Consider the following 20448-nt stretch of genomic DNA (forward strand, 5'->3'; position numbering starts at 1 on the left):
TCCTCTGTGAATATGGGGGGGGGGGGGGGGTTACTGTAGTGCATTTGCGCTTAACGTGAACTTTATTGAAACTTCTGGCTATTGAGACCAACTTTTTCTTTGCTTAAGTCTTGAAAAGGGGGGTTAAATGATCCTAAGGAGCTGCTAATTTCACAGGCTTAGTCGCACACGTGAGCAAAGCGGAACTTGAAATCTTGCGAAGAGTTCCCCATTAAGCATGCTGGATTAGAGCAGATCAGCTCGGAAGCTTCAACCTCTTGTTAGAGCTCAAGCGTACTGAAGAAATTCAGTGAAGACGATTCATCTGCGGAGTGGGCTGTTGGGTAGGTTTAGATAGTAAGGCTGCCTCTCTGTCAAGAGGTTCGCTGAGCCCCTATATTAATCCTTCCTCCCACTCACTATAAATACCAGTTCTGCACTCGGCAGCCGGTGCAACTACAGGATGCTGCTGATGGTTAAGAAGGTTCGGTCCATCAGTGAAAACCTCAGTGGTATTAAAACACATGGGTGTTGCATGCATCGCACAACCACCAGCAACAGTAAAGGGCTAAAGCACAGCGCCATAGAATTTAAAATGGCGCCTTTTGCTACACATTACCAACAAGTTGATATGTGCAGCATGGCGTTTTTAAGACTCCAGGGTACAAAATCTACTCAAGTTTGAGGACAAGTTGCAGCGTTTCGTTGGAGAAATTAAAGGCATCACTGCCATCTAGTGGACGCCTATGGACACTGCTGGAAATAAATGGCAAATTGAACGAGCACACGGGAGGGAGGACAAAAAGGTCAGCTAAGCTTTTAACCTTTAAGAACTAACACAAGGTATTGAATCCACTTTTATAGGACAAAAAACTGCCACAGTTTAATCCCTATTTAGTGGTTGATTTCAGTTACCAATTTGTTTTACCGTTTATTGTATGTTAAATTGCTCAATGTACAGCACTTTGTATGCAGCGATGGCTGTTCGAAAGTGCTCTATAAATACAATTGAATTGAAAACTGAATTTTGACCATTATGCTTGCACACCTTGCGAGTACAACAGAGAGCCATGAAGCCGAGCCAATGTTAAATTCAACATATTTTATTGGGACCTAGAAAATGACATACAAAACTTGTTAAAGAGCAGGGCAAGGGCCTTGAGAAGGTGTGGGCTGCTCAACACCCTGCAAGGTCAAAAGGGAAATTGAGTGCATTAGGGTGGAGTTCCATCACAACTGCACATCAAGTCACCCGCAAATGTGAAGCTGCCACGTAACCTTACCGTCTCCACATCTTCGATCGTGACCGTCTTGTTGTGATCCTCAATGTCGCTCTCAGTGTTGTTGTGAGAGCGGAACTCTTCACTGTCCGTCTCGACAGAACTCGGCTGGAGAAACGTCGGTGAAAAGTGGCCAAGTAAAACCACAATGAACAGTGGAAAATGAATATTGACCAAGGGCCATTTGCGCGATGCTACACATAACCTCAGAAACTTCATAAACGCCATAACGGCCCCTCACGGAAGGGGCAGATGCTCCACAGGTGGAATTGACCAATTTAGTCAAACTGATCAGAAAGCGCCAACAAAGTCAAACCTCATAGTCAGGATCCTTCTCGGAGCCTTCGTCAACCAGCTCCTGTGTGAGCGCCTCAACCCAGCTCTGGTGCTCCTCACCCTCCTCGTCATCATCTTCCTCCAAGTCATCCTGCTTCCTCTTGCTGCCCTTCCCACATGGCTTGGTGGGAGAGACTCTTACTTCTGTTGTTGGGTAAATGAGCCTCATTTAGGATCAACAAAGCTAATCATTCAATTCTGCTTGCGAATTAGCAGGCATGCACATTTTTTAGACAAATGTCACGCAGTTTAATACAGTAATCACAAAAGTTAAACATTCACATGTCTCTCCTCGTCTACCAAGAGGCCATGTTGCCGTCCCCAGCAAACAGGAAAGTGTCATCTCATTTAGAAATTGAAAAACAAGCCATTATGTGTTTAACACTAGTCTGAAAATAAAATGATCACAATTACTTCCCCTCAAGCTCGTTTGGCCTTGATAAATTAGAAACTGACAGTCTTGAGAAATTAGTAGATACCTGGAGAGAGGGAATGACCGATGGCTGTGGGCAGAGGGTAGCCCAGGGCGCCCTGCACCCAGCGGGGCAGGATGTTGAGCAGCAGGCGGGTGACTGGGTGCAGGCGCTTGCGACCGGTGAGACACGGCCGCGCAGGACTGGAGACAGCAGGGGCAACCTGCTGCTTTTGCTTGGGGTGCCTGAACCCCAGCACCCACCAAATACCATGATATGCATGGACCTGTGAAGACAGACAAATGGAATTGTATATCTTCAAAGAATTATACATTTTCAGATTTACATATGTCAAGAAACAATCCATGAAATTACACACACAAATGTAAAATAATCAAGACCATTTTCGAGATATGTAATTTTAAAACAAAGCGAACTTTAACATTTTCAATGCTAACAGCAAAATGAACATTTAAATCAGGAGCTCTGGAAAACAGCTTTACCATAACTCAACGAAGAGAAGAGTACAAAAATGTTTGGAAAGTGTCTTTCATGGCAAATTAAGCAAAAGAAAGATTAAAGACGGGTCACGTGATGAGGCTAAATCGCCACCATGACGTCATGAGGTACATATGGAAAAAAACTGCTTTGAAAATGGGGTTGGGTGGGGATTTTAAAAAAAAGTAGATGACACATACCACGATGCCAAACGGCCAGAAGAGTCCCCGCAACACTGAGCGAAGCACCCCAAATCGCCTCACCTCCACACTCTCCTGTTTAGACGAACACACGTGGAACACAAGCGCACGCAAACCCAAAGGAGAAAAAAAAAAACATTACGGCACCTCGGTAGTCTCGGCCTTCAATACTGTGTCATCGCGAGGTTCATCTTTCGTGGCCATCATGCAAGAGGCTCAAACACGCGCTGACGACCGCATGGAGGGCCAACAGACCAGAGAAATTTCTTCACAAGTACATCCACACAAATGTACCCTCAAGCTTCTTGCATTCAACCAATTGCAGGTCGCAAGCGCACCGGATTGCAATCGGCAACAGCCAATTGGCAAAAGGCAGCAATTAACTGCAGGGGGGTGACTCAGCCTTGCGTGCATTTTGAGGAAGTGGTGATTTTAAAGGCGCCATTTTAAGTAACGCCCACAGGAAGTTGTCATAACTAGCTAGGTAGCTAGCTTGATTAGGCCCTGCCTCCAAATACTTAAATGGTACTCAAATTCTTGTAACTTTAATACACTTAAAGTATGTCTCCTCTGTATGGATACAAAATCTAGTTTCATAACAAAATAATATCTACATAATCCAAGACACAAATTCAAATTCTCAGAGGTTATTTAACAGTCAAAATTTGTGCTGCAATTGTCACCAGTAAATGCAATATATTTTTCAGACAAATTGTTGTTGTTGTTGTTCAAAAAGTACGGGATTATGACTGGGAATATTTTCCCGTCTGTGCAAACACCAGAGTATTGAATTTTTCTGAGCGAATGCAACAGAGTGAGGCGCTATCACGACATTCCCAATGGCTTTGGTCTTCATTCGATGGCTACTAAAATTTTGGGTGGTGTCAGAGTCTGGAAATACAGTTCCCTTTTTAGCAAGGCATGAGTGCAATTCATGCACCTGTATCTGTTATGATGTTTCACAGTGTGAAATGCAAACGCACCATCTGCTGCGCTGACAGCATAACTGTTTGTTTTCCCAGGTCTAATTAGGAGCTCAGTCAACTTTGCAGAGGAACTCTCACCTCGCACAGCTTTTTTTTTGTGTTTTGTGTTTCCGTGCGCGATTTCAGGTCTCCGCACCTTATTAGACACCGCCACGTACAGTATGTGCCAGATTTGCACACGGTGCACTCCGCCTCCCATTTGTTGCTTGGATCCCAAAATAAACAGACAAATCGTATTCATTTATCCACGTAGCCATTTAAGAGCCTTCTTAGCATATGAAGAGCTTTTGAGGAAGGCTTCCTTTGTTGACGGAAGGCTCCCGAATTGGCTACCGTTTCCGTTGCGGGCTTTCGTCACATTTGCGTAAGTGGCGGATGGAAAGGTATATAAGAGCGGTCTGCGCTGGTGCAATGGGAAGGAAGCCTCTGAGAGATGGCGAGGGACGCCGTGACGAGAACGTTTAGCATCGAGGCCATCAGCAGCAGAGTTAAGGCCAATGACTACACGGTGGGGCGCAGGCATAGCAGCGCAGGGGCGCGCGCGATCCTTTGGGCGACTAGCAACAGTCGATCCTTCGGTTGCTCTCTGGCATCCAGCCGCGAGAACATCTTCGCCAACATCCTGACCCCTGACAGCATCCCGCAGTTCACCATCCCCAGTCTGATGGTGCAGAACGGCCTCGGTGCGCAGGAGAGCTACGCGGAACCCAATGAAGGCTGGGAAGGCTCGCAGAGTTCCGGGATCGAGCGGACCGAGTCTTCTGCGTCCTCGTCCTCGTCGGGATCCCGACTGGAGCTGTCGGGGCGCAAGGCCGAGCGTAGCGACTCAGTTCCGTTGCGGCACCAGAGAAACCGCCTGCAAAGGGAGGCGTCCTACCCCCGGTACCCCGCGGAGGCTCAGCACTGCTTGGACCCGGCCAGTAAGGCGGCGCTCTCCTTGCCTCACCTGGCTAAGGTGACCACCTCGTACGGCTTCGTCACCTTGAGCCAGAGCCCCCAGATGGCCAATGAGGAGGAGCTGCTCTGCCAAGCGGGGATGCGATGGGTGAACAAAGACGAGGAGGCCCCCAGGACGGAGGTCTGCCGGACCAAAGAAGTGCAGACTGACTCGCCTCCGTCGTCTTCACACAGACAAGACAAGCTGAGACAGCGCCTCCGCACGGCCATAAAGAAACACATTCCCTTCTGCCACTAACTGACTCCACCAGTATCTATATATAGATCTATACACATCCGCAGGGTCCTCTGTAGCATTCGTGTGTCAGATAAAAGAACAATAAACCAGAATTATTTGAGCAGCGGTGTTGTTGTGCGCCTCACCTGTCACTTAAACTGCGGGAAAGCTGAGAGACAACAAACGGTATTGTGCACTATTGAGTGAAAACGGAGCGACTAGTATTCAGCTCATAATATTTGAAAAGATAATATCACACAATTATTTTTTTTTGTCATCAAAAGAATACATTGGGCATGCTGTGAGATGGCCATTCCAACAAATGTCATTGTGCATTGAAAACTATTGAGTGAATGCTGAGAGGAAACCACTTGGATTCACACTTATGCTACATCACGCTTTAAAAAAAAAAAATCCAAATCTATTGTTTGAATACAGAGAACACACATTTTATTTGTACTAATTTTAAGATAAATATTACATGAATGCTGACGGCCAAATCGTTCAGGATTTTGCTATTGCGTGTCAAATCAACTTGTGTGAATGCTGAGAGACGAGCGTTCACAGTCACACTATTGTACATCACGAAGGGTCTTGTCTTCGGGAACTACATATGCGAATGCCGAGAGACAAACATTCACACTAACATATTTTTATATTTTGAATGTTGCGTGAAAGCTGAGGGACGATCATTGAAACGCGCCCGCGACCCGAATTCTGTTATACAGCAAATACCATGCGAATGCTGAGAATCAAGCACTGTCACAGTAAGATAGTGTTTAAGGTGCACGTATATTTGCTCTGATATTCTCCCCCGTACAGTTGATACGATGAATGATCGCAACTTTTCTTGTCATTTTGGCTCAGTGACATCTCTCAGCATGAACATACACCTTGGTCATTTTTAGAGCAAGTCTGCTCCTAAACGGTCAGTGTTTAATGTAAATAAGATTCCTCCACCCACTTTCATCATTTAAATGTCAGGCTGTGGCCTGTGTTTTCTTGCGCCCGTTTTAGCATGTGAAGGGCTGGAGTGAAGGGTCTCCTACGCTAATGATGCACCCGGAACGGCCACACGCGGCTGTCATCATCACGTCATTGTCTGCGTAGGTGGGCCTCAAGGAGTCCTCGACGACAAGAGGGGGAGGCGAGACACGCGGATTTCGAAACAGCCACGTTTTGGTTGTGGATGTACGTGGCGTAGGCGTTTTGCTGCTAACGAGGGATTTCTTTTTTTAATGTAATGAGCAGGGCGAGCACACTTTGCGGAGTACATTTGAGTACGGATTTAAATAAATAAATATCATTTGAAAAAGAAAATTGCTTCGGGCTACATTTAAACAAATATTTCAGACAAACTAAAGCAGATTTAAAAAAAATATGGCTGCTTTTTGGCAGGGCATAAATTAAACAAAATATATACATTCGTCATGATACATTTAAAATCCCCGAATTCACTAAATGGAATTCAAGCCTGAAGTCTTTCTGATGTTTGCAGCAACATGCAGACCTAATTTGATTGTACTGGAAATATTTTAACACTTTTTTTTCATTTTATTAATACAAACATAAAATGTCTTCGATGATGTTTATGCTTTTCTTACTCCATTTATATCCTGAAAACACAATATAAGCCCACAAATTGGTAGAGGTCATTATTTTCCGATCAGTACAAATGTTAAACGGTTCAGTTTCTCATTTAATTTAAGAATTGTGACACTTAAGAAGTTATGGCTGCTCCTCCAGTTAAAAAGCGGCTCCATTCAATGTGTTCCTGCAGAATGTACATGACTGCAGTTTGAAATTAAATCTTTTCCAGCAACATGCAGTAGGTATCAAAAAGTCTACACACCCCTGTGGAAACTAAACGTTTTCGTGATTTAAGAAACAAACAAACAAAGACCAGAATGTAAGAATCACTGTGCCAGACCATATGAATCTCTTGAAATTAATTCATCAAAAGAAGATTTTTAAGAGCTGTAAACTACATACTCTCGTTTATGAAATCGAACTCGTGTTAAAAAATAAATAAAGGTTGCCTGATGCTTGACTATTACATAACCCTGTGTGTGTGTGTGTGTGTGTTGATGAGTCATTGCGGGTAAACTAATGAGTCCACGCGAGCACCACGGTCGAGATTATGACTCAAAGCGAGAATGATGTAATCGTAGCATTACGTTGGTGTGGCATATCGTGTCATCTGACATACTACCTACAGGTGTTTCCGTCGCCCCAAACAGGACGTATCTACAAGCGGTGGCAATTTTAGACAAATTTTAAGAATTGTTTTGAAACATTTTGCTCAGTTACTTACAGACTCGTGGTGTATTTCAAATAAAGGTCTATTTTAGTTGTGCCTAACTGTCGAATTCCGTGCCAATCCAGGTTACCGTATATTCCCTGCCATGGGAACGGAAGTCCGTTGTATATGGCGGCTGCGTACATCCAGAAAAAGAGACGAGAGTGAGTGTGAGGTGAGCACTTTTAATTGGTTCAGTTTCATCATGCAGATTTCTATCAAGTGAATCAAAGCATCAAATGAAAATCATGCACACATAGAAAACAATACAATCCATATCAACAGGAGAATCAACTCGCAATTACTATGAAAACAAATCTACCTGGAGGAGTACGATTGAATTCAAATTTAATCATAAATATCAGCCTGTGCAGATGACGATGGCGGCGATGATGATGGGGTAAAGAGGAAGTCGTCACTAGACGTCAAAGAAAGTCAAATGCCGTTACACAGGTGACTAAAGGAGATCTATATGTCTTATTTGATTACGATAGGTTCAAGTGAATGAGAAAGGCTGGCACGCGACCGCTCGTTTTAGTCGTCGTCGGAGGAGGAGTCTCGCTCGATGCTGTAAGCCATGAAGAAAGCGTCGGGGCGGGCGGGGACGAGGGGATGGCCCGGTCTCACAATCTCAAAGCCCAGGAAACTGAATGTGCGCAGCATGGATGCTGAAACGAGAAAACAACACGTGAGCTCACGAGTACGAGTCCAGCTCCAACTAACTCGGTAAAAACCAGACACGTTCGCCCTCACCTCGATCGTCGCGGCTCTTGTGGAAACAGATGAAGACGTGATCGCCCTGCAGCTGCTCCTCGGCAAACTCCAGCACGAGAGCAAAACTGCGGTCACAAATGTTAAAACACACAATGATGAAATCTACTAAAAGCAAAGTCAACATTAAAAGACAATTAATTGTCAGGATGAAATGTTGTTCTTGTAATTTATATCTTGATTGTTGGCCCCAAGTTGTATGATTGCACTTTGAGCTTTTTTGTTCCTCCCCCGCGGGCCCCTTTCTCCAACTGACCTGTCTTTGCTGCCATCGGGCAAAGCTCCGGGGGGGATTTCAATGTAGAGGTTTCCCGCTTTGAGCGCCGCCCTCCAAACGCATTTCTTGCCGTCTGAGAAGCGCGGCTCAAAGAGCAGGAAGCGCACTCGGCTGTTGGCCGGGCTGGGCTCCTCAAGAACCAGTAACTGAGCATCCTGATGGGAAGGAAAAGACCACGACAAATTGTGGACACATGACATGACATCAAACTGCAAAGATACAATAAAAAAGGGCTTTCTAACGATACTGTATTGAATGAAACCAAAGCTTAAACGTTTTTTCCAGGCCCAAGCATTTAAAAAATATATATTTACATTTTACAATATATCTTAAAAACAACTGTCAACTAGCTTTAGGTTGTAAAATCACCAATCACCACTAGATGGCAGACATGTATTAGTTGCATTTACACTGGGAGTGCCCTATACTACAATGTGAGTATAGGGCACTCCCAAATCATTTTCTGTGTATTTGGAATGATATGCAGGACAAATATAGTACCGGAATAATATAAACATTTTGAGCGAGTTGATTTTTTGCGAAAAAGAAGACTAAAATGCTTGTATATTTAATGTTGTGTTTCTTGTTCAACAGTTTTGTGCCATCCTTGAATGTTAAATTTTATGCAAGAGAGACCTTTACACTGAAAAAAAAATACAGTATATCTTTTTTTTTTTGGTTAGTTTGCTTGAAAACCTTTGTTGTTGGCTTAAGATAGGAGATCTTTTATTTTGCATGATCAAACAGAGATAAAATGAGATCATATATTTTGCACTTATGCATGTATTTTGTCCATATGTAAAATGACATTTTTTGTCATGTCTGATTAGGAAGGGGATTGTCCTATGTGGCCCCCCAGTAGCATTTTTGAAAAATATTGGTGTCCTCCAGCATTGACGTTGCCCATTCCTGGTCTCTACCTAAGGCAGAAGAACAGCGTAAAATAACATTACAGTATTTCAGAAGGAGACTAAGGGCCCCAAACCATAAAAAGGTCGCTGCAGCCATGTGGAGAATGGCACTACCATATTGCAGCATCCGGAGCGAAGACACATCAACCTGGTAAGCTAACATTAGTGTGTTTTATTCAAAAGGAGATTGAGGGCAGTAATAAAATAGGGCGCTGCAGCAAAGTTGAGATTGTGGAGTAAAATATTGCAGCTTCCACAGCTAAGACAGAGTCCAAAAAAACCAAAAAAGCACTTACGGAATAGAATAGCTTAGCTGAAAGATTGCGATCCCGCTGGTCATTCCCTCGCCCACCTGGGATCTTCAGGGGTGGGTGAGGGGCATCAGGAGCACCACAGAGGCCCCGGACACGGGTTACTGCAACAGTAGGAGCACCTCCTGGGACTGGAGATACTGTGGAAAAACACCAGCACGCGTGAGCACAAAGCCATAGCCGGTGGGGAAGTTCTCGAAAGGTTTTGTTGCCTAACAACACATGCCACCTTCTTTATAGAACTTGGCAGACATTTTAGTGCCTAGCAACTCATCCGTGGCCAAAAAAAAAAAAAAAAAAAAACTTTAATAAGTGACCATGTAGGGGACGCTGCGTGAGTGTGACGAGGAACTTTGAACAGGCAGGAAGGAAGGAGCGGGGTTGTTTGTTAGCGCATTGGGGATCTTGTGACCAACATCAAATGTTTCATTTTGGCATAGTCATCATAAAAATGAACTCCCCAGACACAAGGACAAGCAGTCACGCACAATCCAATACATCATTTTATGTTGTCTATTTAAAAGTGTCGGTTTTTCAAAGTACCTCTCAGAAGATAATAAGAAACTGAAGTCGAGATGCACCAATAACACTTTTCACAAAGTATGAGTTCAAGCACATCCTTGACTTGCAGAAAATGTGTTTTCTTTTAACCAAATGCTGTTTGAAAATACAAAAGGAACTTCCAACTAAACAATGTGGCCTGTAACACAAAGTCTGAACCCTAGGAGGCATTACGTAGACAAAAAAATAAATAAAATTTAAAAAAAAAAAAGGAGCTAAAAGACAAATAAGAGAAAGAAAATATGAGATGGATTTTGGAAATACAGACACCGGGATGCAAACTACAAAAAAAAAAAAATAAATAAAATAAACGAAACTGATACTCATCAGTATCATTTACTTCTATATAGTACAGCACTTTGTAAGCAGCGATGGCTGTTTGAAAGTGCTCTATAAATACTGTTGACTTGACTTGACTATATAATTACAGACTTACAGTATATTAGCACATATATACTTTTTTTTTAATTAACTAAGTAATTTTTGTTGTTTTTAAGGTGACCAAATCATGTTTTATTTGGATTGTATTTATTAAATTGTGCTTTGTACCTATGTAAAAAAAATGACATTTAATTTATAGAAATATATCACCTCTTTTTAAAATATAAGTTAATATTTAATGTACATTACTGAAGTTTCAATATAATTCTGAAGAATTATATTGATTTTATTAGCAGATATCAAATTAGCATAAATATATAATGCACATTTTTTTAAAAAAGTGCATTTACAAACCAAAAACAATTGTGTGGCAGCAGAGTAATCAATAAACAAAACCATTTTGGGACATTTTACTACAAGTACACCATGTACCTGGACCAAAAACAACGTACATTTTACTTTGAGCCCTTCTTTAAACATACTTGTGTGCCTTGGCATTGCAGACTTTATCACATAACTGCTAACAACCCCCCCCACCCCCCACCCCCCACCACACGCACACACGTTAGGCCACTGAGCTTTACGGCTGTAGAGGACAAACAGCAACCATATTCCTGCCTGGGCTGTGCCACGCAACACTGGCACAACGACAGATGCAGGAAGAGTGTTGCTTGATGGGTGCGTGCTGTTAAGTGCTGGCACACTAACTGATGAACGGCAGCTTCGCTGCGGATCGTTTCCGCTTACGTAAATGACACCAGCGCGCTATATGTGGAGCAGAGGCGTGAAAACCAAATGAGAATTAGTTGCTGCAATAGATACTTGCATTTGTAGAACAGTTAAGAATGTTATCGGGCTGCCTTTACGCCCTCAAGGAGTGTGGCCTAGTGAGTGACATGAGGGGCTTTTGACTCCAGCTCCAGTTGGCCACACGGTGAGTTCAGTGTGTGCATCTGTAACATGTTCCTTGGGTGTGTTTTCATTTTGTATTTCTGTGTTGTCAATGTCGAAAAATTGCAGTGTATTTCGCTGCAAAGCTTCGAGGCAGAGATTTTGCTTCAAACTTCTCTTGTGATCGAATCCTTCAGCCTATCCAATTCATTATTGCAGCCCCAAATGCATATGATTTCTGAACGACAGAAACAAAACGGAGGCTTGTCAGCATGCTTGGACAGAACTGGTTGGACGAGAGAGGCTCCACTTGACTTGCTATCCATGTCTCATTTATATTTATTCAACAAACTTAGACAAGCTGAAGCAATCAAATTCTACCTTTTGCATCACGTTTATTATGATAGCTAGCATTTGAAAACTTGTACACAACTCTGTTTGAGTCACTGAACGAAATAGGGGGTGTTTACAAAACCACCAGGGTGCACCAGAAGAAAAGGCCTCTATGTTTAATATGACATCACTAAATCACCCCCCACACCACACACACACACACACACACACACACACACACACCGCTCCTCCTCCTCCCTCCTCCCCCGAGCAGTCGCAGTGCAGTGGAAATTTCCAAAGAGTCTTTCACAACAACGTGAAACCAGAAAGACAACATCCATCCGCATCGGCCGATTCCTGTCAAGACACGACGCGACTAACGCAACAAAATACCTGGGTAATCTGCTTCCCTACGACCCCCACCCCTGGTGAATAATAAAAAAAAAAGACAAAAACACCTGACACCGAGTGCAAAACACAATGAAAACAACAAACACTTGAAACTCAGGCTGTTATATCGCTTCCCTGCTGAAAAAAAACAAGAAATTAACCCCTCGCGGCGATTTAATGTGTGCTAATCAGCTCCCCAGGATCACGGCAGACGGAAAAATACTGTGCAGTACAGAACAAGCAAGCAGACGTGAATGTAGAGATGATACATAGCGACAAAAAATAGTAAATAATTTAGTCGGTCGCAACAATGTACAAATAAAACGAAAATACTGTATTACTGGCGTCGGTGAAGGCCAAACAACAGTATTGTGACGTAATCACACCGAGGCCGTAGCTATAAGCTAACGCTGTTTGCACTTGCCATGACATTGACGTCAACACATTTGGAAATTGTATTCCAATATGACATTTAAACTTTAAAGCAAGGGCAGGTTTTTTTTAACCGTTTACAACTTAACTATGTCAGCCTTTACAATATAGCTTTAGCATTTTTGACGTACAGTAGGTATCGCCGACTAGTTATTTACGATCGCCTGAGGTTACGTACATGTACGTAAGTACATGTAATGTTCGCGTTGAAACAAGATCATTTGCGATAAGGTTATGCTTCAAATCGGTTTAGTTGTCGTTTGGCATAAACGTCACATAAATGCTGAAGAAACAGGAGTAAGCAATAAACAGGTAAATAGATGGACCGCTCCAGGAAATAGACGGAGTCTTTTAGCCAGGCCCCGTTAGCTTAACTTTGACAACACACAAACACAACAACATACCTTTCACTTTCCTGTTTATTACTGGTCTGTTCGATGACGGGCATCTTGGATAAATGTCTCTCTTTTTCTCTAGCGAAGCAGTGACTATTCAAAATCGTTTGCAGGTTCGATTTAACCATCCGGACTGCGTCCACACTCGCGTGCCGCTCGCTCGTCCTCCCACCTCTGCTCTGGCGGCTTTGAGGCGTTGACAGGCGGCCAACAGGCTGATGCTGCTGAGCTCGACGGAGGGGGGAGTGTCCGATGTCGTGTGACCAAACACTATTTACTGGTGAATAATGGCTCCACCTACAGGCCAAACAGTGTCAATGTACAAGATTTGTCCCACTTGGAAACCATTCTCATCTGTGCCTGTCATTCAAAGTGCGAACAGGCAGGGTGTGTTCCGCCACCTCTCCCCTCTCTGTGAAGAACAGTCGTCACCGGCAACAAGTGTACTTACCGTGGACGCACAACTGAAGGCTTTTTTACACAAGGTATGTTCCTCTCTCGTGATTTTTAAGACAATATAACTGAAACTAATACAGTGGCCTATTTTAAGACACGTGTGCTCAAAGCAGTACACAAATTATATCAAGTGTTCTCATTTGCAGGTTAGGCTAAAAGTTCACAAGCAAGCAAAAATAAGTAAGACTTGACTCCACTTGAACCCATCCACTGTTTGAGATCACATGCTGCTTGTAAACTAATTTAATCTGAATGGCGTCTTGTTCAGTGTCCTATGACAGGATTTTGTCCATGCAAAATCTGAACGAGGTTTCAAATCCATGGAAAGGATTCACCATGAATCGCTGCTTGGCGTTGGCGCTGATCGTGCTGCTTGTGGGGGCAGGGGTCCATCAATTTCACAGTGAGTAAAAAAAAATAAATTTAATGATAAATAATTTCAAAATGCTCTGATGTGGTTGTGCAAGGCTGGCTTTCACCATTTGAGCTGCCTTTGCATAACCCCAAATAATGTTCAAATGTTCTAGTAGGCTTTTCCTGACATTTTGTAGACACGTTTTACAGTATAAACCATAGTCCGCAAATAGTTGCATTTTATCACAGAAAACAAGACATTTGAACAGGTCAAGGGTGTACAGACTTTATCTCCGCTTTACATATTTTTCCTGAACATTGTGTCCCATAGATGCCGTTGACATATTTGTTGAAGAGACGGGGATAAATTCTTTCATTGGAAGTATTCAAGATGGTTCAATCACTCAGGTATTTATTGTCTGCTTATTAACACATGCCAGATTTAACCGCCCAGAGAGTGGTAGAATTTGGCCAAAGTATTCCAGAAGAACATGCCGTCAGCTCAAACGGAATTGATATGACAATCATAGAACTAGGAATTGAATTTACATCGTTTCGATGTGTCTTCCTTGCCCAGATCTCCTTGTGGGACAAGTTCACATCGTGGTGGGGATCTGAAGAACTCGGAGCGATAAGGAAACGGAAAAAGCCCATCGGCAGTAAAACGGCCCTGAAACCTAAAACCGCGAAACAATGATGGGACTGATGCTTTTGGATTAGAAAGGTTAAAAAAGGCACAGTGTACTTTGTAGTTAATAGCTAGATGCAAGCCTTCCATTTTAGTGACTACAAATGGAGATTATACCTTTGTATAATTACAAGCAAAATAGGACATCTCGTCCCGGTGAAACAATACTGTAGCATCTTAAGACTACGCGTGAATTCAAACGTGTTATACTTATACAAAATTCAGTAATTAATATACTGGGTGTCCCAAAAGTCAATTTGCGCTTCCTTCTATTTCATTTCAAGGGACATTCGGACAAATGAATGATGTGCTAGCAAAAACTGTCGAGTGGAAGTTGTCACATGTCGACGGCCTCACATTTGGCCAAACGAAACCTTAAACCACGGGTGTCAAACTCATTTTTGTCGCGGGCCACATTGTAGTTACCGTTTCCCTTGGAGGGCCGTTATGAATTTTTGGAAACCATATAAATGTTTAATCACCTCCACATATTACATACACAGCGCACAACAAATTGATGGACAACTAGTTTTAAAATCAGAAGTCAAGAATAATGACTCTTATTGTGGCTTATATATGACAATTTGAAATTTTGGTTCAGACTTTAGCAAGCATCATGGAAGTTGACATGCTCGGTTTGCTTTTGCGGGCCACGTAAAATGATGTGGCGGGCCAGATCTGGCCCTCGGGCCTTGAGTTTGACATCCGTGCATTAAACAAAACAGAGAAAAAAGGAAGTGTCATGATTTTTGTGACAGTCTATTTATATTTCAATATCGTTGCTGTGCCAACAAAAATCACTTATCACCGTATTTTGATCTGAAACGCAAATGCATCCGTGCATTAAACAAAACGGAAAAAAGGAAGTGTCATGATTTTTGTGACAGTCTATTTATATTTCAATATCGTTGCTGTGCCAACAAAAATCACTTAGCACCGTATTTTGATCTGAAACGCAAATGAAATTTTTTTTTGTGGTTTTCGTTTTATTATTATAGAAACAAACAGCATATTAGAGATATATTGGTTGGACAGCTACTACGTCTTCCTATATGTGCCAGAGTGTCAAATTTGTGAATAAATAAGTGTAAATAAAAGAATCCGCTCAGAGAACGGTGTTTGTGGTCACTAAGTTAAGTGCACACCAGTACGTGTCTATTAGCTTTAGCATTAGCGACAACCACACTCCTTTGCGACCATATCCGGGTGCGTGAAGAAAAGCGTGCCATGTTCGTTCAAGTCCACCACCTCCAGAGACTCGTAAGCGAAAGGCACACAGCACGGCGACCGCTCGTGGACGTTGCCGCTCTCAATGTGCGCGTTGAGCAACACGGCGTGGTTTACGGTCTTCTCCAACGGGAAAGCGCACTGGCCGTGGCAGTTGTTGATGTTGGCCGTGTTGGGACCCACCACGAAACGCTCCAGGGAGACTGTGAGGCTCCTCAGGCGGCACGTGGCTTCCCTGGCCGTGGGTCTGGGTTCCGCACGGGTGGCCCGCAGTTGCGGCAACATCTCGCGACCCACCGTCTTCATGGCCTTCAACAGGAGGAACGCGCAGTACTGGCTTTCACCTTAAGGGGGCGGAAAAAGCCATCAGTCTCAACTACGTCTTTCTGAAACTGTTTCAGGGAAAAATGTTGCAATGACAATATTATGCTACCTTAAAACTTGGCAATTAGTTATCAACTAAATAGAGAAAGTGCTTAATTAATTACAATGAATGTAACCATGTTGGAACATTAATCTAAATCAAGTGCAGCGCACAGTCCTTGCTACAATAATGCTGGTAAAACAATCACAGAGAGGCTAACTAACATTTATTTACTTTGGTTAATTTTAAGGAAAACACATGGCGCTCATGAGAATTTTGCTCGGTTACGCTTTCCCCAAAGTGAGGTCACCTGTGACACTGAACACTGGCCCACAATTCCTCTCGGAAGGTCGTTTGTGTCGAAAAAAGTCTAAGGACTGAGACAATCAATTTATGTAACATTGATTTACAATTGTGTACATGCTAGATGCATGATGTTGATCACATATTCATATAGATTATTCCCATTTAAACCATATCCGACGAAATAGTACCCATATGGTGCCCATTCCTTATCATCCTAGGATCAAGGGACCTACAGGAATGCTTTTTGTGCACATTACCTTTTGCCGGGTCCACCATGGGAAAGGCGCAGAGCTCCCAGAGCCTCTGGAGCCTATTGATGCTCCTCTGGCCGTTATCCTTGTCTCGTAAAACCTCCCTGATCTGCAAAAGGGTTTGCTCCAAATTGTGCCTGAGGTGGTCCAGCAGGCCGGGAGGCATGGCCAGCTCTCCCCGGTGGACGTGATACGTGGAGCCCGTGAAGGAGAAGACGGTCGGGGCTGACGAGTTGATGAGTTCCGCCAACACGGACTCACTGGAGGAGAGATCCAGGCTGAGGGGGGGCGGAGCCTGCAAAGACTCCCGCCTCAGCGGAGGAGCGTGCGGACTCTTGTGAGGAAGGGAATCACTCAGGAAGCGGCGCAGCTCACACAAGAAGGAGATTGGCTGTGATAAGCCGGAAACTTTGGTGCTATTGAGAAATGGAATTGACACTTCAGAATTAAAAAAATGTGGGTTTGCGTTGAAAGGGGAAAAACAAGACGCAGGACAAACCTGATATCCTCTTCAAGAGAGAAAAGAAGAACTGGAGTCACGTTGCTTCTTCTTGTATTTCCATCCGTAAGGAGTTCTTTCATCCTTTTCTCTATGACAAATACATTTGGATGAGCATGTGCACAGGGGAAAAAATACTACTACATTATCATTTTTATTTATGATTTTTAAAATTACACTCATAACTTGACTCACAAGTTTACTTTGTTCCATGATCACACTCTTAACTTAAAACACTCCTACTGTATCTCAAAGTGAAAAATGCTATTTCTGATGAAATTGCTTTTGAATGCTAGAATACTAAATGAAAAAAATGGGAATCACGTGGAATGACATTGAATGAAACTTATGAATTATGTGGAACCAAACAGATTGACTTTTTATTCCAATTCAGACCGAACAGTATGAATGTACTAACAAAATAATGAAGAAAGAAAATACATACTCATATTAGGGGATTTGGAGTCAATAGAGAGCATCCATCTTTGGTGTTCCATGGATGCTTGTCCTGTCAGTAGAACATATTGCGTTCCTTCTGACATGCACACAACCTCCACAAAAAACAAAAACAAACAAATGAAAGATGGTGGACATATCACAGTGAATTGACCCAATTGCGATGGAGTCTACCTGTGTGTTGGGTAGCAGAGACTGACTGGTGAAGGTGATCCGGTCCGAGTCGTCTCCACTGAAGGGACTTTCCAAAGCCAAGAGCAGAACAAACTTGTGTTGGAGCAAAGGGGATTGTGGGATGTGAAAGTCGAGAATCAGTGCTTCCCGATCATCCTCCTCCTCCACTAAAAACACTGAGGAGAGTAAACGGTGCCAACGGTTCACTTATTTTTACACTTGTATGACAGTGAAGATCATTGAAATGCTAATTAAAACAATTGTACAGTTGAGACCCAGTTGCCGTCACGAGGAAGTGTCATAACAATCACCAAAGGGCCCCAGAATTTATTGCAGCCATAAAACTCGCAAAATTCCCCAAATGGACTTGCCCCTCCCTTCATCTCAGTGGAGAAGATAAGAAAGATTTTATGTTGGCTTCAGTTTGTTGTGACATCATTACCTTCAGTGGGATGCAGGAGCTCCACTGTACCGCCAAGCTTCCTCTTTGCATCCTTCGCCAGATCCATCAAGAGCGCCAGACTCCCAGAAGCCGCGCACATTCCGAATAAGGTGGCGCCGTCTGGCGTCAGCTGGCCGTCGTCCTCGAGAGCCTCTCGCATGGCGGCCAGCACGTCTTCCAGGAAACACGCTGTGCTCTTCGGAGGCACAAGGGAGGCCACCGTGGAGCGTGTCGGCAACAGTGTAAGGCTCCTTTCTCCTGCCTCTTTGGTGGACGCCGGCCTCTTCGTGGCTATAAATACAAACAGCGCACCAAAAGAAGAAACCCTTTCAAGGCAACTGGAATGGAATTTGATGACAAAGCATCACGGACGTGGAGAGTAGAGTGTGACGCACCGTTGCTGCCTGGGCTGATGCTCATTGAAAAACAATCGTGGACTGGAACAAAGATTTTTACTTTTTGCTGCCCATTGAAAATTTTGTATCAACAGGGTGGGGTGGAATGATACCCCCCCCCCCCAACTTTGCATGCACCTGAGTGAAGAACCTTCTTCCAGATCAAGGGCCAGTTTAACCCTTTCAGGGACAGCAGTTACTACAGTGGACAGTTTATTATGTTATCAGGTTACAGGGTGCATGAAAGAGTTAAGCCACACTAGATTCATGGAAAAATATGAAAACAATTGTATCGTATACGGACTAACTGATTCTGGTTTTCTTCGAGGTTTTATTTGATTTCAGAAATAGAGAAATGGCGGGCGGGAAATTAAAAAAATATCGTAATACACCTATTAAGTAATATATTCAAAAAAGTATGTTTAAAAAAATGAAAAGCATCAACATATATATTTGAGTTTAATTAAATAAATTACCACTAAAAATTGTACAACTGTACAGTTTATATGACAAATATTAAATACATAAAATGTGATATATTTGTAATATATTTAGTAAAGTTTGAATATTTGAACAAAAGTAAAAAAAATCTTGAATCTGGGCAATTACATTTCGATATTTGATAACAAAAATACATAATTTAAGAATTAACATTTAAATTGAATTGATCTGATTGAAAAATACATTGTACTCATAATTAATTAAATGACAACAAACAATAATATTGACAGCATGATTAAGAATAATATCCATTTGATATGCAATGCTGTCTGCAATACAGCACTTTTAGTAATATAACAGTACAGTGATGGACAATCACGTGGCCCATGTCCGCACTCTCGAGTGTCTCATTTTTTAATATCACAAAAATCTTAACAGGGGTGTGCAGACTTTCCATAGCTAATGAAGATGGTGCGGTTGTACCTAATAAAGTCTCCCATGAGTCTCACCTGTCACGGTGGCTCCCGGCTGCAACCCAGGAGAGTCGGGCAGGACTACGCAGCAGCAGCAGCCCATCCAGCAGAGCATCATCAGACCACGGTGGAAGACGCACAGCGGCATGCTGTCATGCACAAAGAACACTCTGCCGTCTGCACGTGCATGCAAGTGTTATTAAGAGGTGAGGCATCGACAGGGTGGGTGTTCTTTCTCACAAACCTTCTGGCCTCGCCAAAATAGGAAGATCCCGTGTCCTTGATGCACTTGGAATCCAGTGAGGCTGGGGGCGGGGGTCATATAAAAAGGATAGTCAAGGAATGACGCATATCAAATGGCCTGACAAATTTTTTTTTCTTTTGTCAAAGTGCCTTCGGCTGGCATTGCGAATGTCACGTGAATGAATCCAGAAAACAGGTGAGCCGCGACGTTTGCACTTGATGTCAATTCCAGTCGCCAGCAGAGGGCGGTAGAATCTCCAAATGGCAGCGGCCTTTCACGGCTGTAAACCAGTGAATGAATTTGCGTCATTAACACCAATGCAATATTCATCCGAATATTGTGTTGTAGGGGATGGTTAGGACATATTATTGCACACGTGTGGCTTTGAGGTGGTTTGAAATTGCGCTTGCTTCCAAAAAAATGTCAACAACGAAGAACGAGATTGTTTCCTTGGAGGTGTTGACGCTCGCACAGCTGCAGTGCAGTTATGCAGACAGTCAAGGTCGATTCTTCAAACACATCCAGCCAAAGCTCATTCTTGGACATCATCAAGCATCACCAAAAAGGTTCTCACCTTACTGGGCTACACTCCATATTTGTGTTGACGACATGATATACCGTCGTCTGGCCTTTCATGGGCTAGCGTAGACAGACCGTGGCATGCCATTTTGAGCACAGGTGGTAGACTTCCCCTTGCGCTGAGGTCCCGACCTCCGAGGAGACTCGTTGGGTGGTCTGCTCTCGATGTCGGCCTCGTTTCTTCGCCGCGTAGCTCCTTTTGAAATTAGAAGAATGCTGCGGGTGACGGTGAGATACGGACATGGAGGACACGACTCGAGTGGGAAGTTCGCATTTGACAA

General features: G+C 43.2%; 5 protein-coding genes across 7 annotated transcripts; 2 read left to right on the forward strand and 3 right to left on the reverse strand.

Moving 5' to 3' along the window:
• Positions 1–1066: 1066 nt before the first annotated feature.
• org (oogenesis-related gene) lies at positions 1067–4360 on the reverse strand. Of its 3 annotated transcripts, none has more exons than XM_086115721.1 (6): positions 3829–4360; positions 2707–2781; positions 2075–2294; positions 1576–1739; positions 1263–1367; positions 1067–1164 (listed from the first exon to the last, which is right to left on the reverse strand). In XM_086115721.1, exons 1-6 carry the CDS (start codon positions 3931–3933, stop codon positions 1117–1119), a joined length of 717 nt encoding a protein of 238 aa, XP_085971847.1. In that variant the 5' UTR covers positions 3934–4360; the 3' UTR covers positions 1067–1116. The 3 variants fall into 3 exon arrangements, with proteins under 3 accessions (XP_085971847.1, XP_085971848.1, XP_085971849.1); XM_086115722.1 differs by lacking the exon at positions 3829–4360 and adding an exon at positions 2854–3753; XM_086115723.1 differs by lacking the exons at positions 2707–2781; positions 3829–4360 and adding an exon at positions 2512–2558.
• LOC147202583 (C2 calcium-dependent domain-containing protein 4C-like) lies at positions 3957–4987 on the forward strand. Its single transcript, XM_086115720.1, has one exon. It carries the CDS (start codon positions 4126–4128, stop codon positions 4885–4887), a length of 762 nt encoding a protein of 253 aa, XP_085971846.1. The 5' UTR covers positions 3957–4125; the 3' UTR covers positions 4888–4987.
• Positions 4988–7330: 2343 nt separating this feature from the next.
• oaz1a (ornithine decarboxylase antizyme 1a) lies at positions 7331–13034 on the reverse strand. The gene is given in 6 exon segments (XM_086116074.1): positions 7331–7833; positions 7919–8004; positions 8193–8368; positions 9421–9507; positions 9509–9575; positions 12828–13034. Coding segments are annotated over 6 exon segments (669 nt in total). The 5' UTR covers positions 12947–13034; the 3' UTR covers positions 7331–7699.
• Positions 13035–13208: 174 nt separating this feature from the next.
• LOC147202585 (uncharacterized) lies at positions 13209–15023 on the forward strand. The gene is made up of 5 exons (XM_086116111.1): positions 13209–13303; positions 13421–13454; positions 13543–13677; positions 13960–14036; positions 14206–15023. Coding segments are annotated over exons 2-5 (333 nt in total). The 5' UTR covers positions 13209–13303; positions 13421–13453; the 3' UTR covers positions 14326–15023.
• Positions 13901–19657, reverse strand: amh (anti-Mullerian hormone). Its single transcript, XM_086116110.1, has 8 exons — positions 19589–19657; positions 19381–19521; positions 18036–18326; positions 17594–17769; positions 17409–17514; positions 16964–17054; positions 16471–16880; positions 13901–15887 (listed from the first exon to the last, which is right to left on the reverse strand). The coding sequence occupies exons 2-8, from the start codon at positions 19490–19492 to the stop codon at positions 15487–15489; spliced, it is 1587 nt and encodes a 528-aa protein (XP_085972236.1). The 5' UTR covers positions 19493–19521; positions 19589–19657; the 3' UTR covers positions 13901–15486.
• Between the last annotated feature and the right edge of the window lie 791 nt (positions 19658–20448).

Source organism: Hippocampus guttulatus, chromosome 7, assembly GCF_054856545.1.
Source record: "Hippocampus guttulatus isolate MCC_2025c chromosome 7, RoL_Hgut_1.0, whole genome shotgun sequence".
Lineage (NCBI taxonomy): Eukaryota > Metazoa > Chordata > Actinopteri > Syngnathiformes > Syngnathidae > Hippocampus > Hippocampus guttulatus.

Coding starts and splice junctions, on each gene's coding strand:
- org (XM_086115721.1), bottom strand. CDS start 3,933: ATGAATACGATTTGTCTGTTTATTTTGGGATCCAAGCAACAAATGGGA. Junction 2,295..2,706: donor TCTGGCCGTTTGGCATCGTG/GTATGTGTCATC, acceptor CTGTCTTCACAG/GTCCATGCATATCATGGTAT. Junction 1,368..1,575: donor AGAAGGATCCTGACTATGAG/GTTTGACTTTGT, acceptor ACGTTTCTCCAG/CCGAGTTCTGTCGAGACGGA.
- LOC147202583 (XM_086115720.1), top strand. CDS start 4,126: ATGGCGAGGGACGCCGTGACGAGAACGTTTAGCATCGAGGCCATCAGC.
- LOC147202585 (XM_086116111.1), top strand. Junction 13,678..13,959: donor AGGGGTCCATCAATTTCACA/GTGAGTAAAAAA, acceptor TGTGTCCCATAG/ATGCCGTTGACATATTTGTT. Junction 14,037..14,205: donor AAGATGGTTCAATCACTCAG/GTATTTATTGTC, acceptor TTCCTTGCCCAG/ATCTCCTTGTGGGACAAGTT.
- amh (XM_086116110.1), bottom strand. CDS start 19,492: ATGCCGCTGTGCGTCTTCCACCGTGGTCTGATGATGCTCTGCTGGATG. Junction 17,770..18,035: donor GCTCCTGCATCCCACTGAAG/GTAATGATGTCA, acceptor TACTCTCCTCAG/TGTTTTTAGTGGAGGAGGAG. Junction 16,881..16,963: donor TCTCTTGAAGAGGATATCAG/GTTTGTCCTGCG, acceptor ATTTCTCAATAG/CACCAAAGTTTCCGGCTTAT.